General features: G+C 47.0%; 1 protein-coding gene across 2 annotated transcripts in view; it reads left to right on the top strand.

Moving 5' to 3' along the window:
- Positions 1 to 5635: 5635 nt before the first annotated feature.
- The window catches only part of LOC135809697 (uncharacterized), a 44454-nt gene continuing 28164 nt past the window's right edge, over positions 5636 to 21925 (top strand). Inside the window, exons 1-7 of one of the 2 annotated variants that reach the window (XM_065323110.1) lie at positions 5636 to 6146; positions 9842 to 10220; positions 10806 to 10896; positions 11617 to 11677; positions 17272 to 17415; positions 18756 to 18884; positions 20371 to 20497. In XM_065323110.1, the coding sequence (XP_065179182.1) occupies positions 6016 to 6146; positions 9842 to 10220; positions 10806 to 10896; positions 11617 to 11677; positions 17272 to 17415; positions 18756 to 18884; positions 20371 to 20497 (1062 nt within the window). In that variant the 5' untranslated portion in view covers positions 5636 to 6015. The remainder of the gene's footprint in view (positions 6147 to 9841; positions 10221 to 10805; positions 10897 to 11616; positions 11678 to 17271; positions 17416 to 18755; positions 18885 to 20370; positions 20498 to 21925) is intronic. The other variant, XM_065323112.1, reaches the window with a different exon arrangement.

Genomic DNA, 21925 nt, shown 5'->3' with positions numbered 1-21925 from the left:
TACTCTGGCCTGCAGACTCTGACTGTTGTCGGCGTGCAAATCAATCCGCCTGTGCGTAGTCTAGCACCGTCCTATCTTGGCCACATAGCGAGTGTTCCGCCGGAGGAGATGCACAACTTGACAACACCATGGCTGCCTTCGTCCGGTCCGTGCGCCCTGCCCGTACTCCTGCCCGACCCCCAGCCAAGTGAGCCGGCGATCAGCGGCCAAATCAGTTTGATCGATGTCAGCATCGTAACAGCAGCCGTGTCGAGTCGACCTGCAGTGAGCTCCCCTCGCAGCCTATACATGAGAAATGTGTACGTTAGCGGCTGTCAAGACATAGCGTTGCTACAACGGCAGAACCCCGGTGGTCCTAACTCGCACATACGCAACCCAAGCGTGGGTCAGGATCTATGGACACATGTGGAAGAAGCCGCATTCACTGTCCAGCCGCCTATCGCTACATGCATGCTGCAGAACGACACAAAGGTTACATTTCAGTACGAATCCACGGTTTGGAAGGATGGCACAAAGAGCTCTCGCAACGTCACCCTGATGTCATCTATGGGGCGAGTTCCGCCGCCTAGTAACCTGGTACTAAAACATACCTGGAATAGTACATTCCCTAGTTTCGAAACAATAGGGGCTACAAATGTCAAGGTTGCACCGTATAATGCAATAGGGGACGGAGTCCATGATGACACCGATGCCATACAGAGAGCAGTCGACAACAATGAGATCGTGCTCATTCCCAAAGGAAAATTTCTTCTCACATCAACCCTGAAGCTGCGCGCCAACACCAAACTGATTGGTGTCGGTCACACGCTATCCATGCTGCACAGTGCGTGGATGCCACTGAACAATACAAAGCGTGGGCAATCCAGTCCTCTTGTCGAGACTGCTTCAGGTGCCGGAAGCACCGTAATAGCATTCCTGTACATTGCTACTCTTCACCCGGCATCCACATACGGTTTCCTCTGGCAAGTTCATGGCCAGGATTGTATAATGCGTCAGGTGATTTGTCGCACTACAATATTCTTTTACGGCTGGGAAGAAAGACGTGAAAGCGCATCGAACCAGAACGTAACTCATCCGTTGATGGTGATCAGCGGAGGTGGAAAGTTTTACACGTTGGGTAACGGCGGGCACAACCATCAGATGCCAAGTTACAGGCACATTCTCGTCGTGAACTCCACAGCCGGCGCAAGTTTCTATCACCTGAATGCAGAGCACGGCCGTGGCGATGCCAACGTGGAAATACGTGCATCGAGCAATGTCAGCATTCACGGATTCAAGAGTGAAGGAAATTTCGTTGCCATGCTGTTTCGTAATAGTAACAATACTTCACTTTATGGCTTCGGTGGCAATGCAGCAGCATTTCCGGTAACGTTCAAGTATCCAGCCGGGTACACGCAAGCAACTCCATCACTTTTTCGCATAGAGAACTGTAAAAATCTCCGCATAGCTAATGTAATGGATTTCACACGGTCAAGAGGTGGCAATGCAACTTTCTTTGCCGGCAAAGGAGTGGATCCACGACTGTGGACAATGATTCTTGACCAGACCCTAGACAGATATATTCCCCCATTGGATCGTCCAGTGCTGTACTACTGCCAATGAAGGTTGGATAAACTCTGAACTGCGGGGTATGCTTGTGCTATCACGAAGGCCGTTGACTACGAAGAAGACGCTGAAACATAGATTGGCGGACATTTTCTTCATTAAACCTGGCCATCATCTGACATTTGCAATAGGGTTTGCACAGCGTTCTCCACTTCTTCTGTGCTCACTCATGCCTGTTACTTCTGCTCATAGCTAATCTACAAGTTGCTCTCGAATACAGCTATCAGGGTTTAATATTTGCTCAAAGATCAAGAAAGATACCGGGTGCATCGTTGTGTAGTCAAACATCAATTATTGCCATCCATAATCTTTTGTCTGCAGGTAAACATGGTGCAATGTACTAGCACTGGTCTTGTTTTCATCTCTGCATAGCAATGGATGATCGGGTGATGACAAAAGGTACCTTCAACTATTCCTGGTGCAGTCTAAGAACGTTCGATCTGAAGTAAATGTAGTCGTGTAAGAAACATGGGATCGTCCTCAGTCAGGTACAGTGGCTCATGCAATGCAAACTACATCCAGTGCCCAGCGTAGACGATTGTACACACGTACCAGTATGACTGTGTTCTTGGTAGTATACACTAACTTAGTAGGTGGACACCAAGACTTGGTGTCCACCTACTAGTTAGTCCCCCCAGTTAGTTAGTCCCGTGCCTTAAAGACTGATTTCATGTCATCTTTACTCTGTACTGTACTGTGGAGCTATTGAGTGGGGTGTAAAGTCAACATGCATGTTGACTTCACACTACATGCAATAGTTACACAGTACAGTTCAGGGCACGGAGATGGTATGCTATGGCATTTTGCACTCTGGGTAATAGATGTACCGGTAGTTTGCATTGCACAAGGCACTGTACCTGGGGCAAATCCCATGTTTTAAAGACTATATTCCCTGGATAGCCGCGCCTTTATGACACTACCTTAAAGTATGAATTTCACGTGCACAGAACACAACATAAGAGAGGCATTGGCACAAAAAGAAGAAAATAGTATTTATCATGTTTCTAGTGTTTTAAAGTTCATAATAAACTGCGTGCTGCCGATATTCATATTCGTGAAACAGTACCAAGTATACCACGCACAGCAAAGACAAGAACAAGAACAAAGACCTCTCAGGAACTGATCCAGTACAAAACAGGTCGTTCCATGAATGGCACATGAACCTTGTTCACGTCGTCATAAATGATTGACCATGTGTGTGGGTCAAATCCCTGGCCTTCGAAGTAAGTCTGGTTGCCACCCTTGACCCTTGGGTAATCGACCAAATTGATGAGTTTGACAGCCGTGCAGGTTCCACTGATCCTAAACAATGATGGCGGAAATTGGGTGTAACCTGCCGGGTACTGCTGCGTTAGCGGGAACGCCGCCGCTTGGCCGCCGTACCCATACAAGGAGACATGAGAACTCGCATGAATCCACAGCACAGCATAATTGCCCTCGCTCTTCAGGCCAAAGACGCGGACATTGGACGAGTTGCGCACCTCGGTGTTTGCATCGCCGCGCCCATGCTCCGTGTTCAATTGGTAGAAGTCTAGACCAGCTGTCGAGTCCTTCACGAGAAGATGCCGATAGGACGGTGCTTGATTTTTCCAATCCTCACACTCTAATGTGTAGAACTTGCCGCCACCAGTTATGACCATCAGTGGGGCTGTGCTGTTTGGCAGCGTAGTGGTAGTATTCTGCATGATTTTTGGCTCAAAAGCAAATATATGTACTCCGGTTGAATTGTAGTAGGGAAAACTGGTTGCAGTAGTGCTGTACATTTGCCTATAGTAGCTGCCAGGGCCGTACGTCTGCCAGAGAAACGCGTAGGAAGGAACCGACTGTTGAAACACGACAATCATGAAGAAGGCCAGAACTGTGTCACCCTCTCCTGGATGGGTTTCAAGTACAGGTTTGGGACTCTGCCCCCTGACACGGACGTCGCTTGGACTTCGAATAATGGAGAAGGTGCGGCCGACGCCGATCAACTTGCTATTGGCTTGTAGACGAAGAGTGTCACTTACGAGGTACTCTCCTTTTGGTAGCAGAACAACCTCGTTCTTGTCGATGGCCATCTGCAAAGCCTGCGTATCATCATGTTTGCCATCGCCCACAGCATTGTACGGGCTTGATTTGACATTGACCGCTGACAGTGTTTGAAAGCTGGGAAAGGTCGCCTCGTTCCACAAGTGATTGCTTGTGAGGTCAGAGCGTGGCGGCGAGGATTGTTCCATGATCTGCGTAATGTTATTGTCTGTGTTCGCTCCGTTCTTCCACACTGCACTGGTATACTGGAGCTTCATGGTGGAGTTGTGTAGCCCGTTACGGGTAATGATCGGCGGAGTTATGCCAAATGCGATCTCCTCCACCGACAACCACTCATCGACCGAACATGGGTTAGGAAGTCGACTTTCAGGCCCAGTGAAGCTTTGACGATGGAACACTGCAATCGAGGATGGTCCCTTCACGTACACATTACTCAGGTACAGGCTTCTAGGACTGGTGATGGCAATGTCTTCAGGGTCTGTTGACACGATGACACTGTCGATAAGACTGATCTGACCGCTGTCGGCTAACCCAGAGGGCTGAACGTTGGGGAGCAAAGACGGCAGAGCACACGGCCCAGCCTGAGGCAGCCATGGTACGTTACTGCTGTACAGAACCTCTGGCGGTACGCTAGCAATCAAGCCTATCACAGACTTTGCTGATGATTGGCGTGATGCGGAGCTCTCCACATGGATTCCGACCGCTGTTAGCGTTTGTAAACCAGAGTAAATGAGTGAACTGCAGCTTTGATTCACAAGGTAAGCTCCAGTAATGCTTGGTGCAGGCTGAGCCATTCGAAAGTCCAAACCATACTTCCCTCCAATCACCGTCAGACCTGCGTGGCTACCTCCGGAACCTGATGCACCAACAAAGCCGATAAATCCATCGTCACCAAGATCAACTTCCACATCCTCCAAGTTTGAGCCCTGAGCACCACGAAGGCGAACACCAATTGCTCCAAAATTTCCTGCACCGACTTTAATGTTTATACTCTGGAGAACCTGATTGAAATCCACACTAGCTTGATAGTCCTCTCCGACTCCATGGCCGTCCAGTAGATCAGCGTCCTCCCAAAAGTGAACCACGTACTTCGGGGCGCTGATGTTTGTGAACCCAGCGGTGTTGTCATGTAAGAGGAATGTTGGCCTGTCGCCTGGGTTTTTCACACGGTCCACTTCCCCCACAATGACTGTGGGCAGGTAACGTCCACGCTTGTGTTCGCTACAATTCAATGTGTCGGTCAGGCGGTATGTGCCCAGCGGCACAAACACCGTCATGCGTTGCTCTCTGGCCGACGAAATCGCCAACTGGAGGCCATCAGTACTGTCTGCGACTCCAGTGGGGTCAGCATTGTACGGCGGCTTTGCGACGTTGATGATTCCCAGATCGTTGTCCGCTGATTCCAGCCATGGAAATGTCCACTTATCTAGGTCCAGTGATTCATTCTCCACGATGCGTGCAAAGGTTTTTGCGTGCAGCTGGACACTGATCAAGATATACGTGTAGGTAACAAGTAGAAAAACTCTGCAGAGAATCCCCGATGCCCCACTCAACCCCATTATCTCAAGGACCACGCACCACACGGTTAGACTTATTTGATTGGCGGCTACAGATCATAGAATGATAGAGTAACAACAGTAACAAGTGATGGACACGCACAAACTGTTACTGTGTTTGGGTTGCAATGCATGCATGGAAAAACAGTCTCAGTGAGCATGAGTGACGGCCGGCATCGGAGCAACAAAAATAAAAGGTTGATACCATGACGATAGACACCGAGACAGTGGTGTTGCTATAGCAAGGTCAGTTGAGTTTGAATGCGATGCTACTCCGTGTGTACGTGTAGGGAACGCGAGCTGTCAACGCAACCGCCGTCAAGGATTATGGACTCGTTTCTTCTTGACACTACTGACTGTCCTGCACTGCAGATACATCACTCATCAGTGAAGTAGAGATTGGACTATTCTTTTATAATTATTTTTGGATTGCAGTACAAGGTTGGCAAGTGACAGTGCAGTGCGTCAGTAGCAGTGAAAAACATTTTTGAGGGTAGAACTGCGTGTGATACAGACAGATCAGAGTCAGATATTTGTCTTTCAAAGACATCTACTGACTGTCATAGTACTGCCGCTAGCATCAGGTAAGACAGAATCAGTTGAGAAAATAGTTTGGTATCGACTATGGGTTCAGGTAGCAATGCTTCATCGAATCTGGCACTGAGGAATTGAGTAGTTACTTGGGAGACCTCGCAATGCAGGAGTTTGGAGCGAAGTGGGCTAGATTGTAGTACCGGTGCATGCGGCTAGTACTAGTAGTAGGCTAGAAAACGTGCCGCGTCTCCATCTCGTTCATGTGGACTGAATGTATGGGTAAGACCTTCGAATGGTGCGAGAGAATGAATATCACATCGCCGACGGACAAGCGGAGAATCCGTTCGTTGACGGCACGTTCCCTTCGCTGAAATTCAGACTTGCCCCCTTGGCAGTCCAGCACCTAGCAAGCATGCAAGCAAAGTGAGTGCAATATTATTGGAATACCAGTCCTGTTACTTTTGGCCGCTGCTGTTTTTCAGTCAAATAAAATGGAGCTGAAAAATGGCAAACCCCAAATCTGTTATAATGTGAGCAGCAGGAAGCTAACTTATGGGATGTGCCTCGGAGTTGCACGCCAATGAGCTCAGTAGACAACAGAAAAATGAACGTAACGTTTGATAGGGAAATGAATGAGATACGGGATGCCAACATACCACACGGTGGTGTATTATTTACAGACGTGTGAAAGAGCTTGTGAGTCTCGCTGTCCTGATCACGAGATGATACTCGTCAACGCGCGACGCAGCCTCCCTCTGACAACTGCAGTAGTAGCGTACGACATTCTTCAGAGAAACATTTCCTTTTGATCTCATTTCAAAGATATTTTGACGAGACAGAAAAGCACTATTTCCCAGTGCTTTTCCAGAGAGTAAACGTATGTGAATTTCAAGCAAAAGAAGTGCAGTGTGAGTGTTGCTGCTCTGGTATGGGCTTCTCACGACCTGGCAATGATGTTCAAATTGCAACCTACTATCGGAGTACAGTCAGCTTTGCGAATAACGACACTTGACGGGGCATCAGAAAATTGTCCTTATTCGCGAAGTGTCTTTATACTGTGAATCCGTATTTTGTATAGTATGACACGCATAATGATCAAAATGAAGCTCTTTTCATGCTCTATGTCGATGTGTACTTTATTTTCATATCACAATTGAAAGGAACAATAAAGTCAATGTGCAAGGAAAATAGATTGAAATACAGTCGATCTATCCTTATAACGATAACCTCTATAACGATATTTTTCTGCCAAACCAAATCACTCCATTGACTTTTGTATACAATGCCTTACCTTCATAACAATGTTGCTATAACGATATTACCCCTATAACGATATAAAATGGGCTGACCAATCGACACTTTCCATTTTATAACAATATCTAGCAGGGAATATATAGAGCCCACTATCCAGGTAGGGCAAGCTTCACTTGATAAGTCGTTGGGACATGTTGAAATACAATGGGGGCACCAGTGGGCACCTTGCTGTGTATATGCTGCGCATGTACGTCAGTTTTTTATGCTATGAAGAGTGTAAAAAATGAACAAAATCCATGCATTATGACGTATGTGTATGAAATGAACCAGTTACCCCTATAACAATATTACCCTTATAACAAAATTTTCTTGGTCTGACGCAAATATCGTTATAAGGGTAGGTCGACTGTACTAGCCTTTTGGAGCCATCTACAGAGACATGTACAATCATGTACACGTATGATGATTACTGTACAATCATGTACAACTACATGACTTGTAGTTGTGCTGATCACTCCAACTATTTAGAAGCAAAATAAAAAATATATAAAGCCCTCCCCCCTCCCCCCCCCCCCCCCCCCCCGCATCTTCTTGCATGTGTGCCTTCATCCATCGCCAGGCATAGGTTCTGGTACTTCTGCATGACAGGTACTTCAAATAGCTGTCAAAAGCCCAGAAAGTAGATATTCAACCAGTGGATATGACCTCAGGGCACTAAAAGCATGTCGCTATTCGCGAATTGACGTTATTCAGATAGTCGTTGTATTCGAATTTAAATGTATACAGTTAGATGGGACTTTGCTCTGGGCACGGAAATTCTGTCGTTATTCGCGAATTGTCGTTATATCTGCAATCATTATTAGCCAAGTTTACTGTACTGTATTTTCTGGAGTTTAAGCCACACCCAATTCTTTTGTAACGAAATACAGACATCTACCCAGTGTATCATCATTTATTTGATCATCATAGTTTAAGCGGCACTGACTTTTTTGGAGGGAATTACGGGTGTCTATACTATACTCTGAAAAATACAGTTTGTCCAGGGCATGAAATAACGGTCGGACATTGGACATTTTCCGACCGTATTGATTTCTTATCGCATGGCCTGATGTCGTTACTGGACCTTCTTTCACAATACATATTATATATCCTTAGCTACAAAAACGCTAACGTAAACGCAATCATTGCCGTACTTCGGATCGTTCAAGCTGACTTTTTCCTTAGCGCAATGTACGTTACAGCTCAGAAGAAGTAGTCATGACAACCATGGCGATACTTTTCGTGGAAACAAGAGCGGGAAATTCAAAATTTTGAACCAGGGATTAGTTTGCTGTCGTTCCGAATGAACACCTTGGCGAGGTCTTTCACTCGGGAATGGCAAAGGCACGGCGAAAATGAGTTTTCGCCGTGCCCAGGTCCTTGGAAAACTTTTCCTACTCGCAGCAGCGATGACTATAAGGGTTCTCCAGCTCCAGCACGTCTGGGAGAGGCCGATGAATTTCTTCCTCTGGAGTGTAGCGGAACAGGTCGTTTGTCTCCCACATGGGATAGAGGGTGAGAGGCGTGAAGCAGAGGACGCAGACATTGTTAACTGAAAGGCAAAACTCACCAAAAAGCGCTAAAAGTCACAAGAGGAAGCAATCTCAACTCTGGTCTCGATCTGCATGTGTTGTCTATCTCCCGCCAGTTACAAGAAACAATGCGAGTTTTTGCAGGTTTTGCAGATTTACCATATTGAGCGTCGGCCCCTTTGTTTTGAGCTCTGTAACGTTTTCCGTTACCCGATAACGTCTTTTGTCACGGCTGGGAGTGAGTACCGTAAAAGTTAGCGTCATCGTACTTTTGCTAAGGATCTCTTATAACATCTAAAGAACTGCCGGGCGCCGAAGAACAGAGCACCAAAGAAAGAACAGCCTATAACTCCACCAAATACAGCATACCAATGTATACCAATGTATACTTAGTTACACGGTGACTCAACTGTTCATAGACATAGACCGTCGTACTTCGATTATATGAAAATAAGAATGGTCTAGGCTACGAGGCTGCCCGTCCCCAGATCTTTGACAACGAACAGTACTGTACTGGTTTAGCATGTGTATAACACGATGAACAGAAGTAATGGTAGTACCGTACTCGCGCAATTAGATCCCTCTCTTGAATAGTGCCTCATCTCGAATAGTGCCCCAGTCTCTAAGAGCCAGTGGAAGATACAGCCCTCTCTTGAATAGTGCCCCCCCCCCCTCCCCCGGGCTTGTAACCAAGCGCATGTGCAATTTTGCTGCTCTTTTGGTAATGTTCTTGTCCGTGTCATTGAACTGGTGGTTTCAGGATTAAAATCGCAGCTCTTGTTGCCCTTTCTGTCGAGTCGTGATTGTTTGCAGTAAACGTTACGCTCTGTTTTTCTTTTCCTTCTTTGGTTTTATGTGGGATGAATTAAATGTACCAGCACTGAAAAAAACTGCCCTTCCTTGAATAGTGCCCTGAATTGAATAGTGCCCTCCCTTGAATAGTGCCCTCCCTTGAATAGTGCCCTCTCTTGAATAGTGCCCCAATCTGTGAAGTACATTGAAAAATAGTGCCCCAGGGGCACTAAGCACGTGAGTACGGTAAGAGGAAGTCAGTTTACTCTCAAAGTTTGTGAGTGGCTGTGGTATGAATGTAATTTGCGGTATTTTGCTTATTACAATGGACCTCCATTACTGTAGGTCTATCATAAACCCTGCTACCATGGTATTTGCATAGCAATCCATGGAGGGAGACAAGGAGCAAATAGAACTAATTTTGTACACTGTACATGCCAATGATTGCACACCATCCGACAGTATACGGTTGTATTATTTATTATTTATTTACACTTGCAGCCCGGATGATGGAGCAACACCGGCACTGGAGAAGCCTGAAGAAATTGTGGAGGCTAAGCATGAAGAGTCGCACAGATACAATCACATCAGCGTTGGGTTCTCGGTGCCGGTGATCGCGAGCAATGACGCAGAACTTGCAAGCGCCGATACTGGAGACAGGCCCAGTACATCCTGTGACCTTAGCCCCGTGGAGAATGAGGCCGGCGATGATAACGCCACTGCTGGTGGTGCGTCACCGATTGCGGGGAATAGCCGTGCGACACGCATGCTACGCAGCTGGCAGGCCAGCTCAATGCGCCTGACGGGCTATGAGGAAGATGAAGCCTTCAGCGGACAGACCTGCAACTCCAGCTTTTCCGGACTGGGGCATTGGACTGCGGTACGTGTATACTGTTGTGGGCATCCAATTCAACTGCAACGGGTACAACAACATGACAGAATGTTGCATTGATTGAGGAGCAACGTTTGGAATCCCTCCAGCATCAATCTAAATGCATACTGAAGAATACTAGTAGACATGACTTTTGTTTCAAATCCCATAAGCGTGACACAAAAGCCATACCCACCATACTAGGTACAAAATATGGTCTTTTTGTGCATATAACTCATTCCCTACTTTAGCCCATGGCGACAACAGTAATTGTCAGCCCACATCTTCAGTGTTCTGTGAGCTAGAAGGCAAGGCCCGTGTGCTGCTGAATAAGGCTGCAAATATACTGTAGAGGCAGAAAATTTCGTCGGTCAACAATTTCGAAAGAAGGGGAGTTCGTCCGGTTGAAAATCTCATCCATAGATCATAAGAGTGTATAGAAAAGCTGGACAAATCGACATTAGTCCGGCATTTAATTTAGTCCAAAAGTTCCCTGGACGAAATTACATTCCAAATGAATATTTCTGCTCATACAGTAGGTTTCAAAGTGACAAGAGGCCTACAAGTCCTTGTCTGTTATCCATTGTTTGACAGGAGTTTAACAAAGCAGCCACGGCAACTGTGAAGAAGCACTTTGATCATATCAATGACATTCTGTACAAAGAACCGGAGGAAGGCATGGAAGGTAAGGAAACTCTGTGGCACTGCTGGGGCGTCGGACACACTACGGTCACTTCGGTAGTGACCGTACCACTTTTTGCCCCAGGCACCCCATGAAACCACCGACAGCACGGGTTTGGGCTCTGGATTTCGGAATCTTTCAACCGAGCCACCCTCTCCCAACAAGTAAATGGTACCTCAGAAGACTGATCTTACCATCCTAAATTACCTTCCGATGCCCCTGTACAGGCTAAGAACACTCAAAGTAGATTTTATGAACTACTCTGTGTGGCCATTTCATTCCGAAGGCAATGGTGTATTTTTGCATCCTTGAGACTTTCTTGTGTGAAGTTCCTGAGATCTGGCTTGTGTGTGAGCCCCATGAATTCTGTGTATACTAACCATAACGATGTGGCTGGATTGCTGGAGTGCGTATGTACAGAAGGGTTTCTAGATGGTTTGTTGAATCGGAAGTAGCCATTCGTTGCTTTTACTGGTTTGCTGCACCAATTACAGCTTCTGCCACCGGTGGCCCACCACTCGGCACTGTATGTCGGCCGACCTCATTACTGGCAGGCACACATGACGGGAAAACCGAGGACATATTCTCTTCCATTGATGATATGCAGTCGTTTGAACGCATTGCACCAGCCAACAGAGCAGTGTGAAGTGGTGACGCGGCTGGTAACTTTGTGTTCCAGTAGAGTGGCTTAGTCTGTTTCAAATTCTCTTTCTCTTCTATCAGGTGATAGGACGGAGCAGCAAGACGAGTGCCGTCTCTGGTCAACCAACTTCCCACATTGGCAGTGAGTTTGGCTCTTCAACTGGCAGTTCATCTAATTGATATTATTGATATTATTGATTTGATTGATTGATTGATTGATATTATATTTTCAAGGATTCCCCAGAGGCAACTGGATGCCTATCAAAGGGAGTCTCCTGGGGAAAGGAAGTTCATCTACTGCAAAAAGAAGAAGAAAAATCGATTGTAGCACTTTCTCTTCGCGTTTCGGAGAAAGGAGTTTTAACAATGCGATAAATAGAACAAATGATGCCAACAGAATACCATGTAACAATCATGAAATGAAAAAATATGTATAAAAATGTGATTCATGAACTTTTTTCTTTTGAAAGAAAAACGTTTGTGAATCACATCTATATAACAATTTTCATTTCATGATGGTTACATGGTATTATGCTGGCATCATTCGTTTTAGTCTCTCTATATATAGCACATTAGAGCTTGCGGTAATGTAGGTTAACACATTGCACAAGCCACCACTTCACACGCGCTCCAGCGGCTTCCAAAGAGCCCGCAGATCTCACGCTATTCATTGATCACGGCTGTTCAAGTGGGCGAAAAAACGGCCAGTCAAGGCCAGCTGATTTTCCGTTGAGATTTGAATTTTTGGTGAAGATGACGACGCTCATGGGAGTCAGCTGTGCGGGAAATGTCAGATAGCCGGCCAAATTCCAAGAGATAACCGTACCAAATCCAACCGGGAATCGGTAAAATCGATCAGGTTCGCCAGGTAAGGTTATGTCCTTGCCGCGATCAAGAGCTAGATCTGTCCTTTGCTTTTTTTGCGCGTCCCTCTCGTCTTTTTGATCAGCCCTGGATATTTCGTGACAGCAGCTTTCACTTTGGCTATAGAGCACTTTGACGTGACTCAGCCTTGTTTCTGGATTTTTGCCACGGTATCAAGAAGTTTTCTCGTGAAGGTAAGGCTTTTGTGCTGCTCGTTGAAAAGAATCAGCTTGATACCATGAGCAGTTTTTTGCTTCCAACCGTTAGCGTGTTGTGTATTTTTTTGATGCATCAGCTGATCAGGATGGAGGAGCACGTGAAGAACCTTGCCCAGCTGTGCCGTTTGTGTGCAGGAAAGCTCCATCGCAGGCATTCTGGTAGAGTAGCGTCAGTGTACCTTGTGAAGGACTATGCTGTGGACATAGCTCGTTGCTACAGCGCAGACATATGTTTGGATGACTCTGAAATTCATCCGACACATTTCTGTGCATCGTGTAGAACTGCACTTACGAAGTTCAGTGCGAGTGGTGTTTCTACTGTGGCAACGGGCTCATCATCGACGTCCAGTGAACCCAGTGGCAGTGCAGTTGCAGCCCCCAGTGAGTACAGTGCAGTAGCTGCATCCAGTGCAACATTGAGGCCAAGGGTTGCCCACCAATGGCTAAAGCACCCTGAAATTGGCCCTTGTACCTCATGTGAGATGGGAGGGAAGTTAGTGCAGGGTGGTCGTCCAGCAAAGAAGAGGAAGTTTTTGGGCATGCAGGCCTCATCCAGCACGTCCAAGGAGCCTGTTGCACTGGATGTCGCAATTGACATGGAAGAAGACGAATTCTACCAGATAGCACCTCCGTCCTTTAAGACCCAGGGACGGCTAGAGCCGAGTAGGTTCATTTCTCCCGTGCCGAGCCTAGCGTGTGGTGTGTGTGTGTGTGCAGATATTGTTGATAGGCCTGTGCAGCCACCGTGTTGTCTATTGTTGTTGTGTGCGTCTTGTGTGGACGCTCACCACCAAGAGCATGACACATGCACACACTGCAGCCAACAACTTCGGCTTTCACAGTACAAAGCACCACACCCACTGCTAATCCAGGTACTGAGAGAGCAACTATTACATTGTGATTTTGTGGGCCAGAGTGCTCTTTCCGGCTGCACCGCAATCGTTCCTCTGGAGAAGCTGAAAAGCCACTGCAGTACTTGCTCTCTCAGCACTGGTGCCGCACACAGCACAATATCACCGTCAACAACCGTGGCAGAAATAATGACTGCATCAGCTGGTATGCTTCGAGGCGACACAGCCAATATGCTCCTTGCCAAATGTATTACAAGCATGCAGGATGATGGCAAGATTGAGCAATGGACTGGCCGTCACCCGATTATGTGGATGAAGATCCCAACAGCATCAGTGTCTAGCAGTGAAGCGTCAAGCCGTGTCCTGCGCAGAAGAGAATCGACTCTGCAGAGTGTTTCCGAGGTGGTATGTGGAGGTGAGTCTGGCAGTGCCTCTCAGCGAGTACACTCCACTAGAGTGATGTCGAAGGAGTCTAGAGAAAGTTTGCTGCACGATGCTGGTGTACTGTCTGAGAAGCCTGCCAGTGGGGTAGGGCTAGCCATAAAGGCAGACTTGCAGCTGCCATGGTACAAGCTGCGCAAACTGCAGAGGTACCTACGGGAGTTTGGTGTACCTCTCGAGTCCGAACATGCCATGCGTCAGAAGCTTCATGATGAACTCCCCTTTGAACTGATCGGCCGTGAAGTGCCGCTGACAGTCAAGGATGGCAATATATCACTTTGCCCCGTTGTGTCTTTCACCAGCCTCATCGATCTCGTGCTGCACTATATTGACATGAACGACAAAGCCGGCACACTGATCTGGCCCGGGGGGTTGCCAGAAGATGAGGTATGGGTGAAAGTGGGGGGTGACCATGGCTATAAATCTTTCAAGTTCTGTTCTGAGCTGGCCAATACTGCACACCCCAATGCCTTGTACAACACGGTCCCATTCGTCGTCTTCTGTGCCAAGGACACGCCGGCCAACTTAGCTACAACTCTGTCTCCATACAGTGATCACCTATCACAGTTACATGGTATGAAATGGAAGGACAAGACGATTAAGCTGTCACTGTTTGGAGACTACGAGTTTCTAATGAAAGCGTATGGGCTTTCCGGTGCAGCAGGAAGATACCCGTGCTTGTTCTGTCAAGCCACCAAGGCCGACCTCCAGCACAGCCAGACTGCAGGCACTCAACCAACACACACACTGCATACTCTCAACACCAACCTAGAAGCGTTTCAGGCAGACGGGAGCAGATTATCAAGAGCAAAGGAACACAAGAACGTTATTAGACCAGCATTGTTCGAAATAGAATTAGAAAATATTTGCATTCCTGTGCTGCATCTGGACCTCGGGATATTTCCATGGTTGTACGAGTCCATGCTCATGGATGCAGAGAAGCTGGATCTGGCGCTTGCCAAGTTAAGCGCTGATGTTCAGCAACCGTCAGAGTCTTTCGTACGTGTTTCCCAGGAAAATCGTCGTCTGCGAGAAGCCCAGACTGAGCTCGTAGAGCAACAGCAGGACATAAGCAAAGTACAACAGCATTTGTACTTTGTCATGCTACACTGCCGGGAGGGGGACCAGGCTGCAATCGATGCAGTTGCAGCAGTACAGTCTCACTGGGCGCAGCTGAAAGAGTCAGCACAGAAACTCAAGGAAGAGATTGCTACTCTGCAACAGTCGTTATCAACTGCTTGTGTGGAGAGTGGTCCCTGTGTGTCCTGCTTCGAGACAGTACTCGTCAAGCATCGCATCGAGCGGCAGGCATACCACTCTGGTGCCTTTATTGGCAACCACGTCCACAGGGCACTGCAGCAGACGGTTATTGAGGAGCTCACCTCTGCTCCAGTAGCAACGGTCAAGACATATCTGTCAGACTCTCCATCGCCGGACGAGACCAGCATACTCCAGGAGGCTCAGGAGCTGCAGGCACGCTACAGCAAGCTGTTTGCAGCGTATGCTAGCTGTCGAGCAGTATTCTCCAAGTGCCAAGTAGCAGATGATGATGTCCTAGAATCCTTGGAGAAACAGATTTCCGAGTTCATGGCAATGGTGAGGCATGACATTGCAGAACGTCTCGGGAAGTCCATCACGCCCAAGTTACACTTGCTTGAGTGTCACACAATTCCCTGCATGCGAAGATTCGGCGTCTCCCTTGGCCTCCTCGGTGAGCAAGGTGGAGAAAGTATTCACAGGAAATTCAAACAGCTACGCTCGTCCCTGGAGAACATGAACCGTGATGTCGATCGACTCCGCGTTCTGGTCACGCAGTATCTGACCACGACATTGCCTCACTATAATCGTATGATTCTCCAGCCGAAGGGAAGAACACTTGAGAAGTAGAAAGGGAAGCGTAAATATACCTAAAATTTCAATAACTGAATCGTTGTTACTGATCCTTTGAATCGTTGTTGTTCGTAATTTAGGTTATCCTCCGGAGCCCAGGCCGGCGGACCCGCTAGGGTTGGTTGTCCACACCTGCCCATAGGTATAAATGTAGCCAGAAGGTGTCTAGACAGAATACATAAAGGAAAACATTCTGAAGAATTGGAATTTCTCTCGATCAAATAATCTACTAAAAATCAGTCACACGGCTACAAAAGCTCAACAAGTACAAAAATGACTGAAAAGGTTCCTCGACGCGTCGCGTGCACTCGAGTTTCCATAGAGATTTGTGACGTAGAACGTTTTTCGCGGATCCTGATTTTTGGCCGCCATTGTGATAAATGGCAACGCTAGAACAGCCGTGTGATGCATGTCAAGCAACACGTACATGCACGCCGCGGTTGCATGTAACATGCGTACGCCGGAACTCACCTGAACTCGCCAGCCAACCAGCCATATGCGGCTGCAGCTCACATCGGAGTTTGAACCCGTAACGCATACACCATACTTCGCCCTGGCCACATTGCTACTTTTGCTTTGCTTTGCTTTGCTTGGGTCGTGAGAAGAACACCGGTTTGTTCCTTTCTCACCCACCCACCTCTTCCCATCTATGAATAATATTGATATCCTTGATTCAACACAAGTATCATAATTCATAAAAGACGAAAATAAATAGGAGTGCTGGGCCAGCTATCTCCTCTCATCTGGCAATTATCACGGCCTGCGGCCATCACACTCATACTCCCACACTCCTGCCTCCTAACGGGCATTGCACTTCGTACGTGGGCCGTCCACACTCCGTCCATTTCATGGGCGCCCATCTCATGGGCTGCACTTTGTGCGTGGACATACATACACACTATCATATGGGCCGTCCACACTACGCCCAGTTCATGGGTGCCCATCTGATGGGCTGCACCTCGTGCGGGGACTATCCTACATGATTATCACATGCCAGATTCGGTTGCCCAGCACTCCATGAATCCTCCATATGATGTGTGCTCTCCACTGGTCTGTAATAGCGAGTGCACGCGTGTTAACGCTGTTTTTTTCTCGTATCAACAATATGATGTGAACTGATGTAATATCACACGAAAACGTTATTGAAACTAACCCACCAACTTTGCCTTGATGTGTGTTTAGAATGAGTGCACAGTTCATCCTTTTCATTGTTATCATGAAACTGTTGTCTCCACGCAGGTTATTTCCCAATTGTTTTATGTATAGGGCTATGCCTGAGGCAATGCCAAGCTGGTGCACGACTCTAGAAACAGGCCAGATGTATTGTGGACTGTCAATGTTCAAGTGTGAACATATTACACCATCCCTTACCTTATTCCATCCCTTACCTTACACCATCCCTTACCTTATTCCATCCCTTACCTTATTCAACTTTAAAAGACTGTGATTATTCTTCTGGCTTTCTTTTGCAGAGCAAAGGGTGTTGGCATTGGAGGTGACATAGATGAGGAGGAGTTGAGGTGTGTCTCATCACCAAGGGCAGCCTCAAGTGCTCAAGGTCTTGCCAGAGTAGGATCAACGAATCGCAGAAGAGGCAGTGCAAGTGCAAAGGCACGGTGAGTTTGAATAAGCCATTCCGATATGCCGACGTGCGAGACGTGGAAGAATTGAATGGCAAAAGATGGGGTAATCAGAAATCTGCCAAGCTCAAGCGGCCTCACTCTGCAATCATTACTCTAGTGTTTTCAAAAAGAGCCTGATGGCAGGCCAGCGTGGATACCCTGTGACATTACATACAATGTATAAGTAGATGAAGATGTGTTGCATGCATGTCATTTAAGCGGAATTCACAGACGTTTTTTTTTGCGATGCGATGGGCGATGCGACGCGGTCTGCGACGTCTGAGGCGTGTGATGCGAACTCGCGAAATACCATTGTCAGACGAATTCAGCGTTACGACGATGCCTTGTCGATTTGGCGCAAAGTTCAATGCAAGTGGGTATGTCACCATTGTACTCATGTGGCTTGGTACAACTTGTACAAATTTACAAGCAACTTTTGAACCTTTGTACAACTTTGCCGCAGAAAAGGTCAAAATCGTGTGCCACATCGCTTGTCGCATCGCCAAGCTCACCTTCTGCGATGGCCCAGTTGCGGCAGTTGTATGGGCTGCGAGACGGCTACGATTTGGGGATTTCCCGGTTTCGCGGCCGTCACATCGCGCATCGCAAAAATGCTTCTGTGAATCCCGCTTCAATGGCAAGCGACAGATGACGACAAATAGCAACATTTGTATTTGCAGGATCAGTCAGGGAAGTGTACTGCATGAAAAGAGAAAATATGCCAGAACCAGCGGTACTCGAACGCGGCACCTTGCTTGTCATGAGCAATTCTCTAGCTAACTGAGCTATGGAACCAGGCCGAACCTAGAAGGCTCTTTTCAGGCAGTTCACTGATCCTTTGAATTTGAAGTTCTCCCAATCCTTTAAAAATTGATCACTTTCTTTCACCTCTGGTAGTACGTTCCAAAAACTGACTGTGGTTGGTTCCCTGGGAGAGGGAAAAGACCCAAGTGCCATGAGCATGTGTGGCATGTGTTGTGAGCTGCCTTTGGAGTAAAACACTTGTCAGCGCCTTCTAGGTTCGGCATGGTCCCATAGCGCAGTTGGTTAAAGCATTGCTGATGACAAGCAAGGTCCCTGGTTCGAGTCCTGGTGGGTGTGGCATTTTTTTCTCTTTTCAGGCAGTTCGTGGGGTGATCATGGGGTGGTGGCGTCCCACGGAAGCGGAAAGGTGGTTCTTGACCAGAGAGTTGTACGACTCCTTGTTCTTGGCCTGCCCGGTACGCGAACCCGTCAATTTTTTCAGGCAGTTCACTTCCCCGACTGATCCTTTGAATTTGAACTTCTCCCAATCCTTTCAAAATTTGTATTTGTATTCCTCGCACTCCTAACAGGCTTGAAGTTCACGGAGCGCCTGTGACTGTCCATGTACCGAAAGAACTGACTGAGGATGGTGGTGGCAGCATTGAGGAAATATTCGCAACTGACGGACTCGTGGAAGACTTCGTAGCCCTCGATATCAGGTAGACTTTTTTTTTCATTTCCGTTTTGAAAACGCTGTCTATGTGTGCCCCTGGTTTTATACTGAACACTGTCAGCAGACACTGTGACTCATACCTTGTGACTAGTTTTTAGACTAAACATCGAGCAGTGACCGGACATACTGATAGTTAATCTATGAGCCTGGCGAATCATCCCGTGACCTGCGGATTCATTGGTCTAGACTAGGGACAAGTCAAATCAAGCCTTTAGCCCTTTGCCGGTCTAACACAATGTATGTGAGGGGTGGTCACGCAAATGCATGTACACACAACCAGCAATAACTCCAGAACCATGTGATGTAGGTATGGGTTAGCAATATATTGGTATTTTTAACATCTTTATGCCTGAACGCGTCCAGAAACTTCAAATATAACTAGGTCCAGGCAAAGATACGACCCATGGTAGCCCTTCAAGTTGAGAGAAAATACAATTGCGAATGAAATACACGAATATCAAAGCACGAAAGGCATACCGAGCTGAATTCCTACGATAAACAATCAAGTATGGGCTATGTCTTTAACAGAAAGGTAGGCTGTACAATCCCGCTATTGAACACCAACATCTTGCCATCAGCGATGCGCCAGCAGCAGCAATTCCCATTCCACGATATTGCAACTTCGGTTTGTTCATCTCAGCACTACTCGGAGAAGAGAGCACTGCTTGGAGAATTTTGTTTCTTCATTTGTGGATGATTTATTTTGAACTAGCAGGACTCAACGAAGCTCTTTCTCTCAACACACTACACTGCGAAACCTCCCGGGAGCTCCAGCCTGGACTGGTGATGGTACTGCTCTCAGAACGCTTGTCAAACACGGCCCCAAGAGATGCACTTGCATTCTCGAAATGCGCGCATGGCGGATGATCGTCTTTTCCAATTTCAACAAACTTCAGTCGATCGATACGGCAAAAAATTGTTGTTTGGTAAGTATGGTTGTTTTGTACATCCTCAGAAAGCCTTGGACCTCAGCTACAAGTAGGGCGCCATTTTAGCTGTCTCCTAGCAACAAGACCCTAAAAAATGTGGGCCAAACGTACGGATACTATAGTATCGGTTCGCTTATGGTAGACCGGTAAAGGGTTAAAAAGGCGATGGTCCTAATTGTTTGCACGCTGGTTTAGACACGATTCATATGTTCTTCCGTTGCAGTGCTGATTATTTACATGTGTGTTCTGGGAGAAGAAGTCTTAAGTTTTGTGCAGCTCTATTGATGTGAAGGGAAGAGGTTTGGATGAACCCAACCATTCCAAAGAAAACTATATAGCTTACACGTATATGGATTTGACTTTGATTCCTTTCCGTATACTTTTTACAACTTTGAATGCAATTACTGAACTCAATTGCCTACGCATGCATCTATGCAAGAACGCACCACTAACCAATAATTAGGACATGTCTCGTAAGTATTGAATGTAATTCCTAACATTTATTCTCAAGATGTCTTTTATGTTGTTCATGCGTCTTTTCAGGGATGGCAGTACGCGGTCACTGGTTGACCTGTCTGAATCCAATGCAGCAAATTCTCAGACCATCACTCCGGTGAACTGCATACGTGCATCTGCGTTTTTTGAAGTCGTCGACCTGTGTGTGCTGGAGGTAAAGATGTGCCATTGCGCGCACCAATACTGTGCTGCAGTAGAAATAGGCATGTGTTGTGGAGCGGGCCACTGGCAGGGAGGAAGTAGTCCGCCTTTTCATAGAGACAATATACAAGATTCGGTCCTTGGCTGCTTGATGTCTGAAAATGGGAACAGGTTTGCTACAGATATATTCCTTCACTTCGAGAGAATCTTGATGTGGATATCGTTGTCAAAATTGCTGTCCCTTCTTCGATATTTCTTCTACCTATCTTCATCTTCCCCTTTTGTCTTACTTCCTCCGTTAACAAAAACTTCGTGATGGATTTTGATGGATATGAAAACGCTTAGAACAGGTCAAGAACAGTTTGTATCGACTGCAAATCACTCGACGAATGTAGTTCAGCCTATGTACAGCATCTTTACTCTAAAGAAACTGTTGGCGGAATGAGCAGAGAGTTCAGTTTGCGTCGCTTTCGCTCGACTCATTTTTGACCCTGCGTTGCTGTCGTCATCTGCTGCACGCGAGTCGTCAGCTCTCTAGAGTCGTTGTTCAGCTCGTTTCAGTCTTGCCTCAGCTTCTTTGATCACACTCCGCTAAACTTGATGTCGCTGTAGTTCAAGTAAGTTGGCTTTCAATCTGCATGATCCGCCGCGGTGGCGATTACTCGTTTCCACCACGGAGTTGTAAAAATATTTTACGACTCCCTGGTTTCATCTCCGCTCTCCAGAACTCCGCGAAACGAGGAGTAAAGTCCCAGCCAAACGGATTCCAATTTCTCTGATGGATACTCTTACCAGCACTGAACGGCAGTGGCTAGCAAGTCCAGTCGACTTTCCTTAGCCACGAGACTCGCTTCGGACTGCAGACTTCTAAACGAATGCATGGTCATCAGCATTCGAATCTGGGCTTTGCGCAGGCTGAACAAGAACTTGAATTCTAATTTATTTCATTGCGCCGTGCGATCGGATCAGCTCCTTGTTCACTCGCTCATTGTGTGGGCTCGCTGCTCCGTTCCATCAGTCCCTATCCCTCTCTAACTCAGTGCTAGAGTAGTAGAGAGGCCAAGCAGTGCATTGTCCCTTGGAGAAGTGGTATTTTCAGTTTCGCTCGCCACGACTGTCATCACCTAGTACCTATGTTGCCACAGCGCAACCATTGATTCCGCTCGGCTTGTTGTGAAAGGTCGCTTTCCTCGCATCATACCTCTTTCATGGCATGCCAGGGAAGGCCGAGAAAGTGATCACGACTCATTTCACGGCAGTTTGTGCGCAAACCAGTCCCTCAAAAATCCATCACGAAGTTTTTGTTAACGGAGGAAGTATGTCTTCAACGTAGTAACTTAGCATTTGTTGCAGAGTATGGAATGGGCTGCAATGAAACTAGCTGAATACTCGCGGCTGCATGCTGTTCATCAGATTAGTCCAACATAAGCACAATAGCTCA

This window comes from Sycon ciliatum, chromosome 2, assembly GCF_964019385.1.
Source record: "Sycon ciliatum chromosome 2, ocSycCili1.1, whole genome shotgun sequence".
Lineage (NCBI taxonomy): Eukaryota > Metazoa > Porifera > Calcarea > Leucosolenida > Sycettidae > Sycon > Sycon ciliatum.
The sequence above is the reverse complement of the archived record's forward strand: the minus strand, read 5'-3'. Positions and strand labels throughout refer to the sequence as shown.